Here is an 18,907-nt window from a genome sequence, read left to right as displayed (position 1 = left end):
CACATCTCTGATCTCCAGAAAATTGGTTTGAGAAGGCCAGGCTTACACGATGAATTATGTTTTTAAATCCATCTTGTCCTTCAAGTATGTTTTTCTAGGATCCAACATAGCAGTACTCTGCAGTCCTAGAGAAATGCAGATGGTTTAGAAACCATAGTTAAGACATCTTATTTGATAATGCAGTTAGATTTTATTTCATAAACACAGTATATTGTGAGAGTGTCTTGTCCCATCATGTAGAATATCTCTTTATCATCAAAGATAGTCCATTGCCATGATCAGTATAGTAATAACGTAGTAAACTTGCTCCTAACAGGACCATCTATGAAGAGCCAAGATGCCAGAGAATCAGAGCTGAGAATCATTCTGGTGGGTAAAACAGGAACCGGCAAAAGTGCTACAGGGAACGGTATCCTCAGGAAGCCAGCATTTGAGTCAAGGCTGAGCACCCAGACCTTGACCAAGACTTGCAGTGAAAATCAGGAAAGCTGGGGAAAGAGGGAAATGATCATTATTGACACACCAGATATATTTTCTGGGAAAGGCCACTCTGAAACCCTGTACAAAGAGGTGCAGAGGTGCTACTTACTCTCTGCACCAGGACCCCACGTGCTGTTCCTTGTGACCTAGCTGGGCCAATACACCACCCAGGACCAGGAGTCTGCACAGAGGATGAAGGAGATCTTTGGAGAAGATGCCATTGGACACACAATCGTCCTCTTTACTCACAAGGAAGACCTCAATGGTGGTTCCTTGATGGATTACACCCGTGACACAGACAACAAAGCCCTAAGCAAGCTGGTGGCAGCATGTGGGGGACGAGTCTGTGCCTTTAATAACCGTGCTGAAGGGAACAAATGGGATGAGCAGGTAAAGGACCTAATGAACTTGATTGGAGGCCTGATGATGGAGAAAAGGGGTGAGCACTACGCCAATGGTCTGTACAGCCTAGTACAGGGGTCGAAATGTGGGCCTGTGGGATCAGAGGGAAGATTAAAGGATTTCAAAGGGAGTCTTATGAAGTATGTGGAAATTCAGGGGCGTTGCACCACCATGGCCAAAGCAAATTGCCTAGAAAGGGTCCTAATCAAAACACAACTGTGTATTTCATTTTGTATGCAGTTAAGTGTCAAATTGCTAATTCTGTTATTTTGTGTATCACACAGCATGTGCAGTTCATTTTACTGCTTGCTCTTTAGTGTGTGCAATTTATTCTGTAGCTTACTGTTTATTATACCCAAAACGTTCATGACAATACTGACAAAGATCACTGGACTAGAATGCAGGATTCCTAGGTCATAGTGACAAGTCAGTAATTACTTACTATCATCTAGTGGGTGAATCACAGAGCCTCCCCTGTAAAATGTAGTGCCTAACATCATGTTTGAGATTCTGCAACGTATTTAAGTCTTAACATATCTCTCTATGTATTAATGAACCAAATTATTTTAAAAGTTACTCTTTGCATTGAAATATAATACTAAAATCTTTTGAAATCTGTAAACATAAAATTCCTTTCTTTTTTTTTTTTTCAAAAGATGACCGGTAAGGGGATCTTAACCCTTGACTTGGTGTTGTCAGCACCACGCTCACCCAGTGAGCAAACCGGCCATCCCTATATGGGATCCGAACCCGCGGCCTCGGCGCTCCCAGCGCCAAATCTCCCGAGTGAGCCACGGGCTCAGCCCTAAAATTCCTTTCATTTGTAAATCCCTAAAGCCAGTTTTATGTCCCTGAAAACTCTTTCGTCTTTATAATACTAATATTTCTACTGATTATAAGAAAATGATAAATAAAATAATAATAAGTAAACTGTGAAGTTCCTGGGATCATATGTTTTTAATTCTCTTCTATGGTTTTTTCCCTCTAAAATGGTAGGTGGACACAGGGCACATTTACTCTATACCAGAACCAATTCATGCCCAACAACAAAAACACACAGACACACACACATCCATAGTCTGTGTTATGTACATCAAATGTGCTTAACATTTAAAGAGGCTTAGCCATATTTTAGCCCTGGCCCCTTCAGATTTAGTGTCAAACCATGCATGGATGCTTATACATCAGAAATGATGGTAGATTGGATATTCTGAAGCATCATCCTGCGAAATGCAAATAGAGAGGCTAATTTATTAAAAGAAACAGAATTTTTATGATTGATGAGCTCACCAGAAAATATATATATTGTTTGCTTCACCCTTGGAATTTTCTTTATTTCATATATATATATGAAAGTGAAGTTGAGACCCATGAGCGATCAGTGAACAGGCAAGGCAGAGGTGACTAGTAAACCAATGTGGGTATCAATCCTGACATCGAGAAACAGCCTTGCGTTGCCAGTAAATTCCACAAGCTGCTTCTGGGGCTTCTGTATTAAGTTAGGATCTTCCCAGGAGGCTAAAGTTTCCCTAGATCAGTTGAATTCTTGACTTCCAGTAGAAACAAACACAAATCCTCTCTAAAGGAAATATCTCCACTTACTTAAGCATTCAGATGAAATAAATTCAATAAAGTGAGCCCAAATCATGTTCCTATGAACAAGAGCAAGAAGACAAAAAACCCCCACAGATTTAGGCACAAAAGAGTTCAGATATCATAGTATTTCTTACAGTATGTTAAATAGGTATGATAGACATTTTTACAAAGATGATATGCACACACCCAAATAAAAAAGAAACAATAAACTACCAGAAATGATGAGGTATATTGAAAAAAATCTTGAAATTTTTATAAATCAAACTATAATTGATGAAAAAATTTTAGATTAATTAATATTACTCCTATTAATGGTGGAGAAGTGAACTGATTATACAAGCTTTCCTATGGATAGCAATTATAAAAACTTGAAAAAAATTAAAAATTTATAGAATGATACTGGAAAGCAACAAAAGTAGGTAGATAAAATTTCTCTAAAAAACTACATGCATTTTTATTAAAATTAGGCACAAAGAAGGATGTACACTATCACTGCTTCCAGCATTGTACCAGAGGTCCTATCTAGTAAGATTTAAGAAACAAAAAAAAAAAAAAAAGAAAGAAAGAAAAATAAAATGTATGACTATTGATAAGAAAGAAAAATAATAATTTTCAGATAGATTATTAGAAGTAATAGAAGAACAGCAATGAGTCTCAATGTAAAAATCAACATTTTTGAAAGCTATGGCACTTCTTTATCCTGGCAATAAACAGAAAAACTGAATTTAAAAATAGAAGCTAAAAGACTTCCTTGCCTCAGGACGCAGGTCGAGCCCGGAAGTGGTGGCAGCTGGCTGGGTTCAGCTTCTCCCAGCTCCATGCCTCAGGACCCCACAGGGCCCTGGGTGGTGGCAGTAGCTTCCCTGGTAGTGACTTGGTCCGGCCTCCCCTGGCTCCATGCCTCATTCTAAGATGTTGTTGCAGAGCAGCTGGAGGGGAGGGGGAGAGAGAAGGGGGGGGAAGACAGGGTGGGAGGAGGAGGAAGGGGGGGCATGATCAAGGCCCATGGCACCCACCTCGTTCTGGCAGGGAAAACAGGGGGCGTCCAGCTGCAGCTCAGTCATTGCTGGGCTGGAGGCAGATGTCAGGGGGGCATGGCTAAGGCTCTCAGCCCTCCACCGCCCCAGCTCAGGAGCCTGGGGCATTTCCAGTGGCACCTCAGTGGTCATTGCTGGGCTTGGTGTGGACATCAGGGGGCATGGCTGAGGACTTCAGCCCCCGACTGCCCCAGCTCGGGAGCCTAGGGCACTTCCGGCAGTTTCTCAGTAGTCATAGCTGGGCTGGTTGTGGATGTTGGCAGGACATGGCTGAGGTCTTGGACCCCACTGCCGCGACTTGGGAGCCCAGGGCACTTCCTGCTGCCACTCAGTGGTCACCGCTGGGCTGCTGACATTGGAGGGGGCATGGCTGAGGCCCTCATCCTCCCACCACTCTGGCTTGGGAGCCAGGGCACTTCCAGTGGTGGCTCAGTGGTCATTGCTGGGCTGGTTGCAGATGTCTGAGGGCAAGGCTGAGGCCCGTGGTGCCCCTGCCTGCCATATTTTCTTGTTTTTTGTTTTTGTTTTTCTCTTTTGTATTTCTAGAATCTCTGCATTGATTTTTGGTCATCTGGTATAGCAGTTGCTTCTTCTACTACTCTGGAGTGGGCTTTGAGGAGACACACTTCCTCCTGCAGATGTATTTTATGTTGACCATTGTGTAGGGTGTTTTAGTATTGGTTCTGGGTATTCACAGTTGTGTAGTCTCCATGTGGGTACTTCAGCCATATTCATTGTTGGGGTTGTGTGAGTGCTTCCATGGTCTAGGCACTGTGGCACTTAATGACTCCTTGCTGAGGTTACTGACTTTGTTGGTTCATTGAGGATGTGGGTGACCTCTAGAGTTCTTGGGGAAAGCACCTGGTTGCCCTGTGGCTCTTTGGCGGGAGTTGATGACCCCGGCTGGGCTTGTTGGCACCCTGGCTAGAATTCCATGACCCTTATGGGTGGACTGAGGTGCACTGGAGCTCCTCGGTTTGAAAGAATGACCCTTGGTGGGGTTTCTCTTTCCTCTTCCTACAGGACAGGTGACTCCTGGGTCCTTTCTTCCCCCAGGTGGTGGTGGTGGGGGGGAATTGTCTTCCTTAGTATGTTTGGCTATCCATGGTTTATGCACTTTCTGGGGGTTCCACATGTGTCTCTCCCAGGATCCAGACAGTCATGTGGGCTGTGCAAATACCTCCCATCCCCAAGTGCACTACTGGGGTGGGGGGAAGTTTAACTCCCCCTGTGGGTTGGGCCACTGGGGCACAGGCCTGCACTCACTCACCTTTTCCCTTAGGCTCCACGGGTGACCCTCCTTGTGTCAGTGCAGTTGAGTGGTTGGCAGGCTGCATGCATGGTGGCAGGGGGTGCTGTGGCTGCTGTGGCTGCTGCTGTGGCAGTGGACCACCAGTGCAGCAGTGGTGTCTGTGCTGGCAGCAGACCGCCAATGCTACAGCACCGCACTCTCCTAACATCTGTCTGTGGGGGCTGCCCTTGGCTCCTGAGGATTTGAATCCTGCTGGCATCAGCAGAGCCTGCTCTCAGCTCCTGAGGTCCCTGTGCTCCTCAAAATTAAAATTATTAAGTTATTAATATTAAAATTAATAATTAAAATTATTTTAATGCCCTGATGGAAATTCACAGAAGATAGAGTCTCACTTCAAAAGCAAAGTAGAATCTCCTGGGAATGTAAAACTTTGTATATCAAAGCAAGGCATGAGTTTTTAAAAAAAAAAAAAGTTAAAGTTTGTGCATAATTGAATAGATGTTTTTTCCAAAGTAGTTTCCTATTCTCCCATTCTGTTTTCTCATTGCCTCCAACACCACAGCATCCTTTCTATTCTCAGACGTTAAGACTTTGAAGAGGTCAGAGGTGAGGCTGAGGCAGCTGAAGCTTTGGGTTTCCTGAAGAGGCCACATGACTTATGACCCAGGGTGGCTTCCCTATCTGATGGCCCTGAAACATTTTCAAACTTTCTGAACAGAAACCCTCACATGGTATCTTCCTTTTGTGGTTGGTTTAAACTTTAGTTCTCACCCTATCAGTTGATTGAACATCAGCTGTCTTCCTCCAGAAGAAATTGGAAATAAAATGAGCACAGAGGAGAATCCACCCTCATCCCACAACCCCAAACAGCTGGGGTCAGGATACATTTGGTCTGTAGTTTTCCTTTTTTGTAATATCCTCATGAGGTTTTTGCTACCAGGGCTAATGCAAGTTATTAAGCCTTGTACTAAGCCTATCAAGGTCATGCTGCCTCTAATGACTTGGAAAATTCCCCTCCCCCTCTATTTTATGGAAGAATTGTGTAAAACTGGTATAATTTCTTTCTGAAGTATTTGATGGAATTCACCAGAAAAGCCATCTGGATCTAGAGTTTTCTTTGTGGAAAGCTCTTTAATTACAAATTCGATTTTTAAACTGGATATATAAGGCTATTCTGATTTTTTATTTCTTCTTGTTCTCACTTTGGTAAGTTGTGCTGTTAAAGGAATTTGTCTGTTATGTTAAAGTTGCACAAACTCATAAAATCTTTTCATTATCCCTTTAATACATATGGGAACTAATTTTCCTCTTTGAATTCTGATATTGATAATTTGTGTTTATTTCTTTTTGGCTTGATCAGCTTAACTACAAATTTATCAATTTTATTAAACTTTACAAAAATCTAACTTTGATTTTCTCTATCATGTTTTCTGTGTTCATTTTATTGTGTGTTTTTAACAGTATCTTTCGCAGACCAGAGCAGAAGTTTTTTTTTATTTTAATGAAATCCAACTTATCAATTTTTTCTGTCATGGGTTGAGCTTTTGGTGTTATATCTAAAAAGTCATCACTAAACCCAAGGTCATCTAGATTTTCGCAAAAGTTATTTTCTAGGAGTTTTTTAGTTTTGCATTTTACGTTTATGTCTAGGATCCGTTTTGAACTAACGGATGTAGAGTTGCTCCAGAATCATTTGTTGAAAAGACTGTCCTTTCTCCATTGAAATACCTTTGCTCCTTTGTCAAAAATCAGTTACATCTAATGCAACAATAGCTATAGTTGGATTTAAGTCTAACATCTTGTTCCTGCTTTCTATTTACCCAATTTTTTCTTTGTTCCTCTTTTTTCATTCTTTGGCATTAATTTTTGAAAAATTATTCCATTTTATCTCCTGTTTTGGCTTGTGTGTGTGTGTGTGTGTGTGTGTGTGTGTGTGTGTGTGTGTGTGTGTGTGTGTGTGTGGTTGCTCTAGGGACTATTCATCCTTAGTTTGATACTCTCTACCTTGAATAATAGTGTACCTCTTCAAATATGATAGTGTTGTCATTTTTTACTTCTTATGTTAAAAAAAATTTCAGAGTATGTTATTATTGTTTTTGGTTTAGTCAATTTCATTTTAAAGAAATTAAGCAATAATCAAGATAGTAGTCTTTTCATATTTCCCACAAGTTTAAAATTTCCAGCAAATTTTACTTTTTCCTGTTGACCTCAGTTTCTATCTCGTATCTTTCCCATTTTTCCTCCAGCTTCTTTTATTGTTTATTTGTTTATTTTTAACATATTTATTATTACAAATCATAATTGTTCTTTGTGCCCCTTACCCAATTTCTCCCTAACCCCTCTCCCTCCCCCTTTCACAACTCTAGTAACCATAGATTTCTTCTCTCCTTCAACAATGTATTACTGAGGTTTTTTCTTTCGTTTTTCTTTCTTTCTTTCTTTCTTTCTTTCTTTCTTTCTTTCTTTCTCTTTCTTTCTTTCTTTCTTTCTTTCTTTCTTTCTTTCTTTCTGTCTTTCTTTTTTTCTCCCTTATTCTTTTCTTTCTCTTTCTTTTCTTTCTCTCTTTCTTCTCTCTCTCTCTCTCTTTCTTTCTTTCATTTCAACACCCACTTATGAGTGTGAACATGCAGTGTTTCTCTTTCTGTGTCTGGCTTATTTCACTTAATATGCTTTTCTCCAAGCTCATCCATGTTACTACAAATGGCAGAATTTCATTCTTTTTTATGGCTGAGTGGTATTCCATTGTGTATATATACCACATTTTTCTTATTCAGTCATCCATCAATGGATATTTCGGTTGGTTCCATATCTTGCCTATTATAAATAGAGCTACAATAAACATGGGGGTTCAGGTATCCCTTCGACATAATGATTTCCATTCCTTCGGGTGTATACCCAGAAGTGGGATTGCTGGATCATATGGTAGCTCTATCTGTCATTGTTTGAGAAACCTCCATACTCTCTTCCATAGTGACTGTACTATTTTACAGTCCCGCTAACAGTGTAGAGGAATTCCCCTTTCTCCACATACTCATCAGCATTTGTTATTCTGTCTTTTTAATAATGGCCAGTCTAACTATGGAGAGACGATATCCCAGTGTGGTTTTGATTTGCATTTCCTGGATGCTGAGTGATGTTGGGCATTTTTTCATCTGTCTGTTGGCTATTCATATGCCTTCCTTTGAGAAATGTCTTCTCAGCTCCTTTGCCCATTTTTTAATTGGGTTATTTGTTCTATTATTATGAAGTTGTTTGAGTTACTTGTATATTCAGGCTATTAATTCCTTGTCAGAGGTACAGTTTGCAAATATTTTCTCTCACTCCATAGGTTGTCTTTCCGCTCTGTTAATTATTTCTTTTGATTCACAGAAGATTTCGGTTTGATATAATCCCATTTGTTCATTTTTCCGTTTGTTGCTTCTGCTTTTGGGGTCTTCGTCATAAAGTATTTGTCCAATTCTATTTCCTGAAATGTTTCCTCTATGCTTCTTTTAGTAGTTTCATGGTTTAGGGTCTTACACTAAAGTCTTTAATACATTTTTAGTTTAATCCATTTTGATTTTGGTTTATGGAGAGAGGTACAGGTCTAGCTTCATTCTTCTGCATATCAATGTCCAGTTTTCCCAGCACCGTTTGTGGAAGAGCCAGTCTTTTCCCCAATGCATTTTCTCAGTACCCTGTCAAAGATCAGTTGACTGTAAGTACATGGGTTGATTTCTGGGTTCTCTATTCTGTTCCATCAGTCTATATGTCTGCTTTCATGCCAGCACATGCTGTTTTGGTTACTATAGCTTTGTAGTACAATTTGAAGTAATGTAGTGTTATGCCTCCAGCTTTCTTTCTTTCTTTTTTCTTTTTTCTTTTTTTGCTCATGACTACTTTGGCTCTTCAGCATCTTTTGTTGTTCTAGATGAATGTTAGGATTGTTTTTTTCTATTTCTGTGAAGAATGTCATTGGCATTTTGATGGGGATTGCATTGAATAGTAGATTGCTTTGGGTAGTATGGACATTTTCACAATGTTAATTCTTCCAATCCAAGAGCATGGAATGTCTTTCCATCTTTTTGTGTCCTCTTTAATTTCTTTCAGTAGTGTTTTGTAGTTCTCATTGTAGAGATCTTTGACTTCCTTGAATAAATTGATTCCTGGGTATTTTATTTTTTGGTGACTATTGTAAATGGGCTTGCTTTCTTGATTTCTTTTTCCACCAGTTCATTGTTAGAATATAGAAATGCTATTGATTTCTCTCTGTTGATTTCATACCTTCAAAATTGCTGAAATCATTTATCAACTCTAAGACTTTTTTGTAGTGTCTTTAGGCTGTTCTATACATAGGCACATGTCATCTGCAAACAGGGACAATTCAACTTCATCTTTTCCAATCTGTATGCCATATCTTTCTTTCTTTCCCCTGATCACTCTGGCTAGTACTTCCAATAGTGTGTTGAATAGGAGTGGTGAGAGTGGACATCCTTGTCTTGTTCCTATTCTTGGCAATTGGTTTGTCATATATGACTTTAATTGTGTTGAGATACTTTCCTTCTATACCTAATTTGCTGAGAGCCTTTATCATGAAGCAATGTTGAATTTTGTCAAATGTTTTTCTGCATCTATCAAATAATCATATGGATTTTCTCTTTGATTTTGTTGATGTGGTGTGATACATTTATTGACTTGTGTATGTTGAACGATCCTTGCATCCCTGGGATGAAACTTACTTGCTCATGGTGTATAATTTTTTGGATGTGTTGCTGTATTCTGATCACTGATATTTTGTTGAAGATTTTTGCATCTGTATTTTTCTTTTCTTGTTGAACCTTTGTCTGATTTTGGTATCAGGGTGATGCTGGCCTCGTAGAATGAGTTTGGAAGAATGGCTTCTGTTTCAAGGAGGGCCAGTTTAAATTCTGAAATAGTTTAAAGAGAATTGGTATTAATTCCTCTTTAAATGTTTGATGGAATTCAGCAGTAAAGCCATTCAACCCAGGACTTTTCTCTGTTGGGAGACTCCTGATTACTGCTTCAATCTCATTGCTTGTTATTGGTCTGTTCAGGTTTTCTGTGTCTTCTTGTTCAGTCTTGGTAGTTTGTGTGTCTCCAGAAATGTATCCATTTCCTCCAGATTTTCAAATTTGTTAGCATATAGTTTTTTATAATAGTTTCTAATGATTCTTTTTATTTCTGAGTTATCAGTTGTAATATCTCCTTTTTCAATTCTAATTTTTCTTATTTTGTCTTCTCTCTTCTTTTTCTAGTTAACCTAGCTAATAGCTTGTTTATTTTGTTTATCTTCTTGAAAAACCAACTTTTTGTTTCATTGATCTTTTGTATTGTTTTTATTTCATTTAGTTCTATTTCACTTAGTTCTATTTCATTTAGTTCTGCTCTGATCTTAATTATTTCTTTCTGTCTTCTAAGCTTGGGGTTGGATTGTTCTTGTTTTTGCAGTTCTTTGTGGTTAAGAGTTAGAGTGTTTACTTGCCGTCTTTCTATACTTCCAAATTAAGCATTTATTGTGAGAAACTCTGCTTTTCATTGTTTCCTATTAAAAAAAAAAAAAAACAAGCGGCAATCATCCTTATGTTGTTCCCCGGTGTGTCTGCTTTTCCTTGTTTGCTTGATTTTAAATTTTTCTCTTTTACTTTGGTTTTCAGCAGTTTGACTATAAAGTGCCTGAGCTTATTTTTCTTTGTATTTTCTTCTTAAGGTTCATTAAGATTTCTGGATTTTTGATTTATGAGGTTTTTCACCAAATTAAAATGTTTTTGTTCATTATATTCACAAATATTTTTTCTACCAAGCTCATTCTTTTCTTCTCCTTCTTAAATTCCGATTACATTATACTCCTTAATTTTATCCCACTGATCACTAGTGCCATGTTAATTTATTTTTTCAATATTTTTCCTTTTTGGACTTCAGTCTCAATCATTTTTCTTGACCTATCTTTAAATTTATGGATCGTTTCTTTAATGTCCAGTACGCTGTTAGATCCATCCAATTAGGTTTGTTTATCTCAAATATTTTGTTTTCTAGTACCAGAATTAGTTCTTTTTAGAGTTTATATTTCGCTCCTGAAATGCTTCATTTTATTTATTTTTCTATAAATTTTTATACCATTTATTATAATTTTAAACTCCGCATGTGGTAATTACAATGAATGAGTCATCTGTAGTTCTCCTTCTACTGTCTAGTCTTTTGATTACAAGTCATATTTTCCTGATTCTTATCTGCCATGTAAATTTTTATTGTATTCATTCCAGACAATGAAACTGAAGTCTGAAGTATATGTGTACTCTGTTTCAGCTTATTTTCTGGAGAATGCAAGTTCATTTATCTGTCTGGTGGTTGGAGTATTCATGCCATCTGCTCCTAAGTTCCATTTGAAATGAGAATGAGCCACCTCTTTGAATAGATTGAATTCGCTTCTGATTCATGCAACCCACAAACAACTTCTCATGCAACCACCACCAGCTGTTTTATCTAGTCAACTTTTGAACTAGGAGGGTGTAAGGCTCCAATTTAAAATGGCTTTACTTCACTAGCAAGACCTCTTGATAAAATATGGAACTGAATACATTTCTCTCTGTTTTCTTGACCTTCCTTCACTGCTGCTCTCTTAGGAAAAAACTTGTGATGGGGAGGGAAGGAGTTATCAAGAGAAGCAATGTGGTTTTGCCCTTGAAATCATATAGATTCCAATCTGTTTTAATAATCCACATTGTCAAATGTTCATCTAATTTCTACACTCTCCAAAGTCCACCTGTGTGTAGCAGGCCAATGACTCCATTTGTTTATACCAAGACTAGGCGGCACCTACCCCAGGTTAGAAGACACCCCAGCCCTCTGGTCACTTATAATGGACTCTTTTCTGTCTATAATTCAGCTCGACAGTCCCTCCTTCCATCTACTACTCTTTGCTGTGCTTAGAGAAGTATGTTTTCATTCTTTCCAGTTGTTACTGTCAGTGTGGAAGCTAAAGGCTTTCACATCTTTCTCCAACTTAAAAAGAAGCAAAAACAATTCCCCATTTCAACTATTTTTCACTTGTGTTTTAAAACTTTCTTCAGCTTTGTCTTTAAGAACAACATACCCTTCAGCTATCATCTTACTTCTCTGACATTTGTATTATTCTCCCCTTGGTAGCTCCAGAATAATAAGAATCTTTGGGGTTCTGTTCTCAGTTCTTTTTTCTTTAAATTGTATACCTTTTCTTTGAGTAATTTTTCTTATTCATTTGTGTTTTTCATGGCATGCTGATGTTCTTCAAATATACCTCCATCTGAGTCCTTCCTCCTGGTCCTTTATTCACTGATTCTCATCCTAGATTTGTCACAAGTCTTGGTTTATTAATATGCTTGTGTCTCTTTATCTCTAAATTTTTATTCCTTTGACTTCAGTGTCCCATTGTATATGTATTCAAAGATGAAACACACAACATCTAACTCCTGATTTGGCTTACAAACTTTCTCCTCCTTTTATGTTATGCTGTCGAACTGGGAAGCTCACCATGGCTCTTCTCCCATGAACCTGACTCCTGTAGGCCACCTACTTGGCTGGTACTCCTAACAAGAAAACCTTGATTGCCACAATCTCTCCTCCCCAGAGGAGAAAGCAGGATCTACATGAACATTAAAATAGTGCTTCTAACTCTGGTTTCTCTTCAGATCGTATAAATCTTTCGCCTTTTACTAAAATAGTGCTTCTAAATGCTCAGGCACAGTGGGGCTAGTATCATTCACATAATCAATATTTGATCAAAGCAGTTATTTATCTACAGTCTCCTCTCCTGAGATGCTATTTGGACCATGTGAGAGGCTTCTTGTTCCTTTGTGGCCTTGAGGAAGCTTATAGTTGAGCTCTGGGCATATCAAGAAAAGACAGGGAAGACACCAGGGCTGAATAATGATCCCAGCAGGTTTGAACTTCTTTTTATTGAAGGTTTATTCAAGCAGGATGTTTTCCTTAATATTCATGAATTTACTTCTTTCCATATCATCTTTATTAGGTTTATAAGGATAGAGAAAAAAACAATGAACATATAAATACTGAAAAGGGAGGAAGAAAGTGTTAAAATAGAGGAGCAGAGGAAGCAGGAGTTTTAGACAGCATTCTGAGACCCAGGAGTGAAGGTCTTTGGCCTCCTGTGGGATTCCACAATTGACGGTATCAGTGAATAACAGGGAACAAAGTCCAGAGACAGTGAGAAAGCCTTTGGTAGCTAACAGGAATGTTGAGGATGGAGACAGAAACAGTTATTTTTGGCTAGGAAGGTGATTCCAGAAAGCACAGTAGAGAAGTGGGAATGTGAGACAGGTAAGGGAAAGTAGCCAACACAGGTTGCATTAATGTGTATGTTATACAGTGATAAGTAGGGTCCCACTGGAGACAACTGGGTCTCCAATCTGCTGGGCACCTCAGCAACTTGTTTAGAACATACCACAGAGTTGTCACACTTGGTAGACAGTGACAATTTGAAATTGGAGTGTTTATCCACAAACTCCTAACTGACATTGACTGAGTTCTGCTCCTGGGAACATTAGCTATGACAACTTCAGGCTGCTCCATGCTCTAGCCAAACACACTCTCATAGACAGTTAAACACTCATAAACAGAATTACAAGTTGTTAAAGTAAGACACCATATACGTGCATGGAAACAGTAAATGGCAAAGATTTACTGGACAGGCACTGAAAGCACCTTTATAAAAGGTACACATAGATATTGAAGAATTATTCAAAGCTGATCTGCATGGCTTGGACTAGGGTGAGGCTAGTGAGGAGCCCTAGGAACCCCACTCTTAAGGAAGCACTCACCCACAGGGTCATTCACCTGCAGGGTCAGCACTTGAATGACCCTGAGAGTGAGTGCCTCCTTAAACTGTGTGCCCCAGACACCTCACCTGCCTCAGGATGGCCCTGGTCCTGCTGATGTACTGGGAGGAGAGACTCCCTGCTCCAGCAATGCAGAGTGGAAACAGGGAGTGTCAGTCATCAAAGAGACTCTGTCCCCAAGAATAGGTTGAAACAGTGAAAGTTGGTTTTCTTCCCTACCCCAAAAATGGGCTGGCATGAAAGAGGTGAAAAGCAGATGCCAGCCCGTGGGCTAAGGCTTGGTTGTTCCCTTCCCCACGTACAGGGACAGCCAAGTCCAGAAAGTTCAAGACAGCTAGTCGAGTCCCATAGCTGGTTAATGCCCTACCCTGGTCTCAGGCCAGTCCCTTTATAGCCTTCTCACCACACAGCAGTTGGCCCTTTGGCTGATCTGATGATGCTCCTAGGAGAAAAGAGAAAAACCATCATTGGCAATACCAACATGGATGACTAGACTGAGCCTCCTAATAAGGCTAGTTTAAGAATACTGAAAAGGAGTTCATCCTCAACATACCAGCTCGCCCGCAAGTCCTTCCATGGCTTGCAAAGCCTTTCTTTCTCGGAGAATGATAAGACCTCACTCCTGGATTTTTCCAGCACACTGAACCAAGGGCTGGCACCGATCACACGGATGTGCAATCAATGCACGGCTGTTGAGAATAGCTATCGTGTTCTTTGTTCTGAAGCAAGAGACTCTCTGCACCTATTTTACAGGGGTGACGGGCGGGGAGGATGGTAGACCCTAAAGAGCAAAAAGCAACTGAAGATTAGCCCAGTGACCAATTCTGGAGGTAAAGTCAGGGCTCAGGGGCTTACAACACCCTTCCCTTCTTAGGGTATGGCAAGATGCTTGATATCTCAGAACCCTCCTGGAGACACACACACCTTCGTCACAGCAGGGGGTAGATTCTGTAGGAGAAAGCTGGCAAACCCATAACTTCACAGGCAATGTTTCTGTCTCTTTAAGTTATCACCATAGGACCCGCCCTGAGCTTCCTGAGCTCTGAGGTCTGAGCGCCTCACTGATTTCTTCCATGTTCTGGGAGGAAAGAGCCTGCTATACTCACAACCAGAGGGAAAGCAGAGGTCAGGGGCTTCTCGGAGCCATCTTCAGAGTCTGTCGCCAGGAAAGGTGAGCCTGAGCCTGAGAGCGGGCTGGGGGGAGGGAGGGGTAGTGTGAGCACCAGAAAAAAATGTAGTTCTTAGAGAGTGCTTACTGCCAGAGCACCTGCATTCTACAAGGCACCTTTTAGGTGAGCAAGATCTGGAAAAAATCAGGATCATCCTTCCAGGATTTTAAGGATGTTCCGAGTCTCAAACAGCACAAGTTCAGAGGAAGATTTAGCAGCAACTTCTTTGGCATGGGAACCCCCACATTCCCGTTGGGAGTAAAACCTGTCTCCTTCCACAGTCTCTTAGTACAAGAGGAGAAGTGTGTGCTGGAACCACTTCACAGAGCAAAATACAGTTTAAAAGGCATTGAAACTGGAGTGTTTATCCACGAACTCCTAGCTGACATTGATTGAGTTCTGCTCCTGGGGACATTAGCTATGAAAAGTTTAGGCTGCCCCAGGTACTAGCCAAACACACTCTCATAGCCAGACACACCCTCGAAAAGGTTTGTCCCCCAAGCTGCATGTTCAGCAAAGGCAAAAGATATTTCTGTGGCTCTGTAAGCAATCTAACCTTGGAGCGAGTTACAACGTGACAAGGGGATACATCTGACCTGTATCCTCTCCTCTTCACTGTTGGCAGTAGGGAGCCCTCAGGAGACATCTGAGGTTAGGAACTTGGTTTTCAATCCCTTTCCCTGCATGGCCCAGTAAACATCTGCTCCTTAATTCAACCTTCTCCCACCCTAGTTGCCAGGACACCTCGATTTTCTCATCTGTATAATGAAGGTGTTTGAAAAAATAACTGGTTTCCAAACTCTGAGTTGTGGACTGACTACATCGGAAACATCTGGTTCACGAATCAGAATCTCTAAGGAAGGGTGAAAAAAATATAAATTTTTAAAGAACATTCAAGTAATTCTGAAAAACATTGAGTTTGGAAGGCAAGAAACTAGGTGACCTTTGAGATTTCTTAAAGTATTAACAATATAGCAGTCTATATGTTAAACATTCTTCAATAATTAAGAACCATTTGTAACCCAGAGTTCAACTGGGGCTTACTTCCCTCCTGAGAAGTATTTAAAATCATTTCAATTCCCATTCCAAACTATATGGAAAGTTCCAATGACCTACCGAAGCGTTCTGTGAATTCCCTGGAGCACATTTTCTCATTATTATGTTTGTCAAGTACTTCTTGCTTCAGCTCAATTCTTGTGCTTTGCTCTGAGTCTTGTGACGTTTCTTTTTTTCTCTGGTGTCAGTTATGGGAGTTTGCTGATTTCTGTGCACAAAATAATCAATCACATAAAGCCCATGGAGTGAACTTTGTATCTATCGCTAATGTCACTGACACAGAAGTACCTGGGAAATTTAATATCTAAAGCTTACTCACTGGCACACAGTAAAGATTATAACATCCCCTCTGCTTTTTGTATATGGAGTCCCTGATGAGTCAAATTTAAGCTCACCAAATATTGGAACATAGTATTGTTACAACTCAAGGTCAGGCCGCTGGCCTTTCCAATGTTATTCTCTAAAATTCTGATGTTATCTCAAAAGAATTAGCACAATTTATTGTAATTGACAGAATTTACCTGTCTTTTTCTATAAGCACCTGCCCCTCCCCCAAAACACACACCTCGATTTTAAGATCTTTGCAGGTAGGAGCCATGGCTTTTCACTGTGGTGTCACCAGCTCTTTGCACTTTGCCAGACACTTTGTAGGTGGTTATGCTTCTTTGAGGGATGAATAAACGAATGAACAAATTGTGTTTGGGACTCTTTCAGGTGAACATGGGAGGACGGAAGATGGCAAGAGATGAAGCTGCCGCCTGTGGTAAGGACATATCTCTGCAATGCACATTTGCCCCCCTGGTTTGAGCTGAGGGTAATGAGGAGAGTGGGGCTTACTCACACTGAACAGAGGTAAGTCCCAGAGGTGTCTTGACCCTGGGATGAAACAGCAAGAACCCTGAGATCTGCACTCCCGCTGGATCTCTGCCCTTGCCCTGCTGTGAGCTGTTAAGTTCTTTGACTTGCCTGCCCTTTGGTTCCCACAATATAAGATGATGATAACAAACCTCCTCTGATCTCCACAGAAGAGGATGCAGAGGGTGTCAAATCATGTATGCGAGCAAACAGGATTTGCCAGGTAGAATGTGTCAGAGAAGAAGAGTGGGGATTTAAATGGGTATAACGTCTAGGCAGCAGGATTAAGAGAGGGGGAGGAGAGGGAAAAGGGGGGAAAGAGGGAGTGAGGGAAGGTCGAAAGGTCTTAAATAACCTCTCAACACCCCCTCGAGAAGTCACCCTGCATTATCAGTTTTGTTTTTGCAGAAGACGCTTAACAATTAGGGAGATGAAGCAACTTCCCAAGGTTACACGATTAGTACAGGGTGAGGTTGTGATTCAAGCCAGGGTGCCTGGGGCTGCAGATAGTCCCAGGAGGTCCTGCGCCCACCCCCCTTTCTTCTGTGGGACGGTATCTGGTATCGGGAGAGTGTTGAAGAGTTCATTGAAGTCACCAAATATGAAACGGTTCCGCATGTGTGTGGGTGACCAGAGATAATGTCAGACAAGTAATGGCCTGAAATTATGAAGGAGCATTTTCTGAAACGCGCGGCAGTCGCTGGTGCATCTACAGGTGCTACAGGTGCATGTAAAAGATCCAACTACAGAAGGAAAAGACGGAGATGCCCCGCCCTGGAAGCTCAAATCTCTGTCCTTCCCTTTTTTTTTTTTTTTTTTTTTTCCTAAAGGCAAGAAGATTCCGGTTCCCAAGGGAAAGCTGGTTTAACTCATGTAAGATAATAAATAATGTCTTCGCACAGGTTCGGAAGAGGACGCCCAGTCCCTGCAGGAGCCCAGGCTGAGGCTCATCCTGGTGGGGAAAACAGGCGCAGGGAAGAGCGCCACAGGGAACAGCGTCCTGGGTCAGAGACGGTTCCTCTCCAGACTCAGGGACACGTCTGTGACCAGAACCTGCACCGTGGCCAGCGGGAGGTGGGCCAAGTGGCACGTGGAACTCATTGACACCCCGGACATTTTCAGCTCCGAAACCTCCAAGACAGACACGGGGTGCGTGGAGAGAGGCCGCTGCTACCTGCTCTCCGCCCCCGGGCCCCACGCGCTGCTCCTGGTGACCCAGCTGGGCCGCTACACCGCGCAGGACCAGCAGGCGGTGAGGAAGGTGCAGGAGCTGTTCGGGGAGGGCATCCTGGAGCGAATGGTCGTCGTCTTCACCAGGAGGGAGGACCTGGCCGGGGCCTGTCTGCAGGATTACGTGCGCTGCACGGAGAATCGCGTCCTGAGGGAGCTGGTGGCCGCGTGCGGGGGCCGCGTCTGCGCCTTGGACAACCGCGCCACCGGCAGGGAGCAGGAGGCGCAGGTGCAGCAGCTGCTGGCACTGACCGAGGGGCTGCTGAGGGCGCACGGGGGCGCCCACTACACCAACGAAGTGTACGGGCTGGCGCAGGCGCTGCGCTGGGCAGACCCCGAGGAGCGGCTGCGGAGGGTGGCCGCGGAGGTGGCGGCCCGCGTGCGGGGACCGCGGGGGGCCGGGCGGCTGGCCGCGCTGTGGGAGTGGCACAAGGCCCTGGGGAACCGCTGGAGGCTGGATGTGGCCGTCCTGCTGGGGGGCGCGATCCTGCTCTACGTGCTGCTCTGCAGGCGCCCAGGGTCCGAGGCTTTTGCTGACCTGAGTGACACATAGTCCAGGTCTCAACACCTGCAGGTAACTTGGCAGGAGAGGAACGGAAGCCTTGAAGCTGGAGGGGGAAACTAACACTTTATTCCAAAGGACTCCTGTAGTTTCAGACATAGATTCAATGACCCAAAACTTTGAGCACTGCATCAATTTTGTAAAGGCTTAAAGTTCACTTTTTAAGTTTTCAACTCTCACTTTTAACTATGCGTATGCAGTTTTTAAATAAATTTGTCTACATTAAAAACTTCCTTCAACATTTTCGTACTCTTGGTGCATTTTTTTCTCTCTTGAAAAATAAGGAAACGACTGGTAGCTTGTGGGGACGAATTCCATGGCACAGGGAGAACAAGCTTTTTAATTTTAAGCATTTTTAAAAATTTAGATTGACCCTCCTTAATAATTTTCTCGTTCCTATACATGGGTAGATACGTTCCTTTTATTGTCACCAATGA

The 18,907-nt window shown here is 41.7% G+C and overlaps 2 protein-coding genes across 2 annotated transcripts; both read left to right on the top strand.

The window, feature by feature from the left end:
- The first annotated feature begins 324 nt into the window (after positions 1-324).
- Positions 325-1,302, top strand: LOC134380818 (GTPase IMAP family member 2-like). Its single transcript, XM_063100979.1, is given in 1 exon segment — positions 325-1,302. A coding segment is annotated over 1 exon segment (978 nt).
- A 13,387-nt stretch (positions 1,303-14,689) lies between these two features.
- Positions 14,690-18,638, top strand: LOC134380795 (GTPase IMAP family member 1-like). The gene is made up of 3 exons (XM_063100925.1): positions 14,690-14,769; positions 16,538-16,586; positions 17,581-18,638. The coding sequence occupies exons 2-3, from the start codon at positions 16,544-16,546 to the stop codon at positions 18,459-18,461; spliced, it is 924 nt and encodes a 307-aa protein (XP_062956995.1). The 5' UTR covers positions 14,690-14,769; positions 16,538-16,543; the 3' UTR covers positions 18,462-18,638.
- The last annotated feature ends 269 nt before the right edge of the window (positions 18,639-18,907 follow it).

Source organism: Cynocephalus volans, chromosome 6, assembly GCF_027409185.1.
Source record: "Cynocephalus volans isolate mCynVol1 chromosome 6, mCynVol1.pri, whole genome shotgun sequence".
Classification (NCBI taxonomy): Eukaryota; Metazoa; Chordata; class Mammalia; order Dermoptera; family Cynocephalidae; genus Cynocephalus; species Cynocephalus volans.
The sequence above is the reverse complement of the archived record's forward strand: the minus strand, read 5'-3'. Positions and strand labels throughout refer to the sequence as shown.

Excerpts from the sequence above, each read along its gene's own strand:
- LOC134380795 (XM_063100925.1), top strand. The coding sequence starts at position 16,544 with ATGGGAGGACGGAAGATGGCAAGAGATGAAGCTGCCGCCTGTG. Across the intron at positions 16,587-17,580 it reads AGATGAAGCTGCCGCCTGTG|GTTCGGAAGAGGACGCCCAG; the intron begins GTAAGGACATAT and ends GTCTTCGCACAG.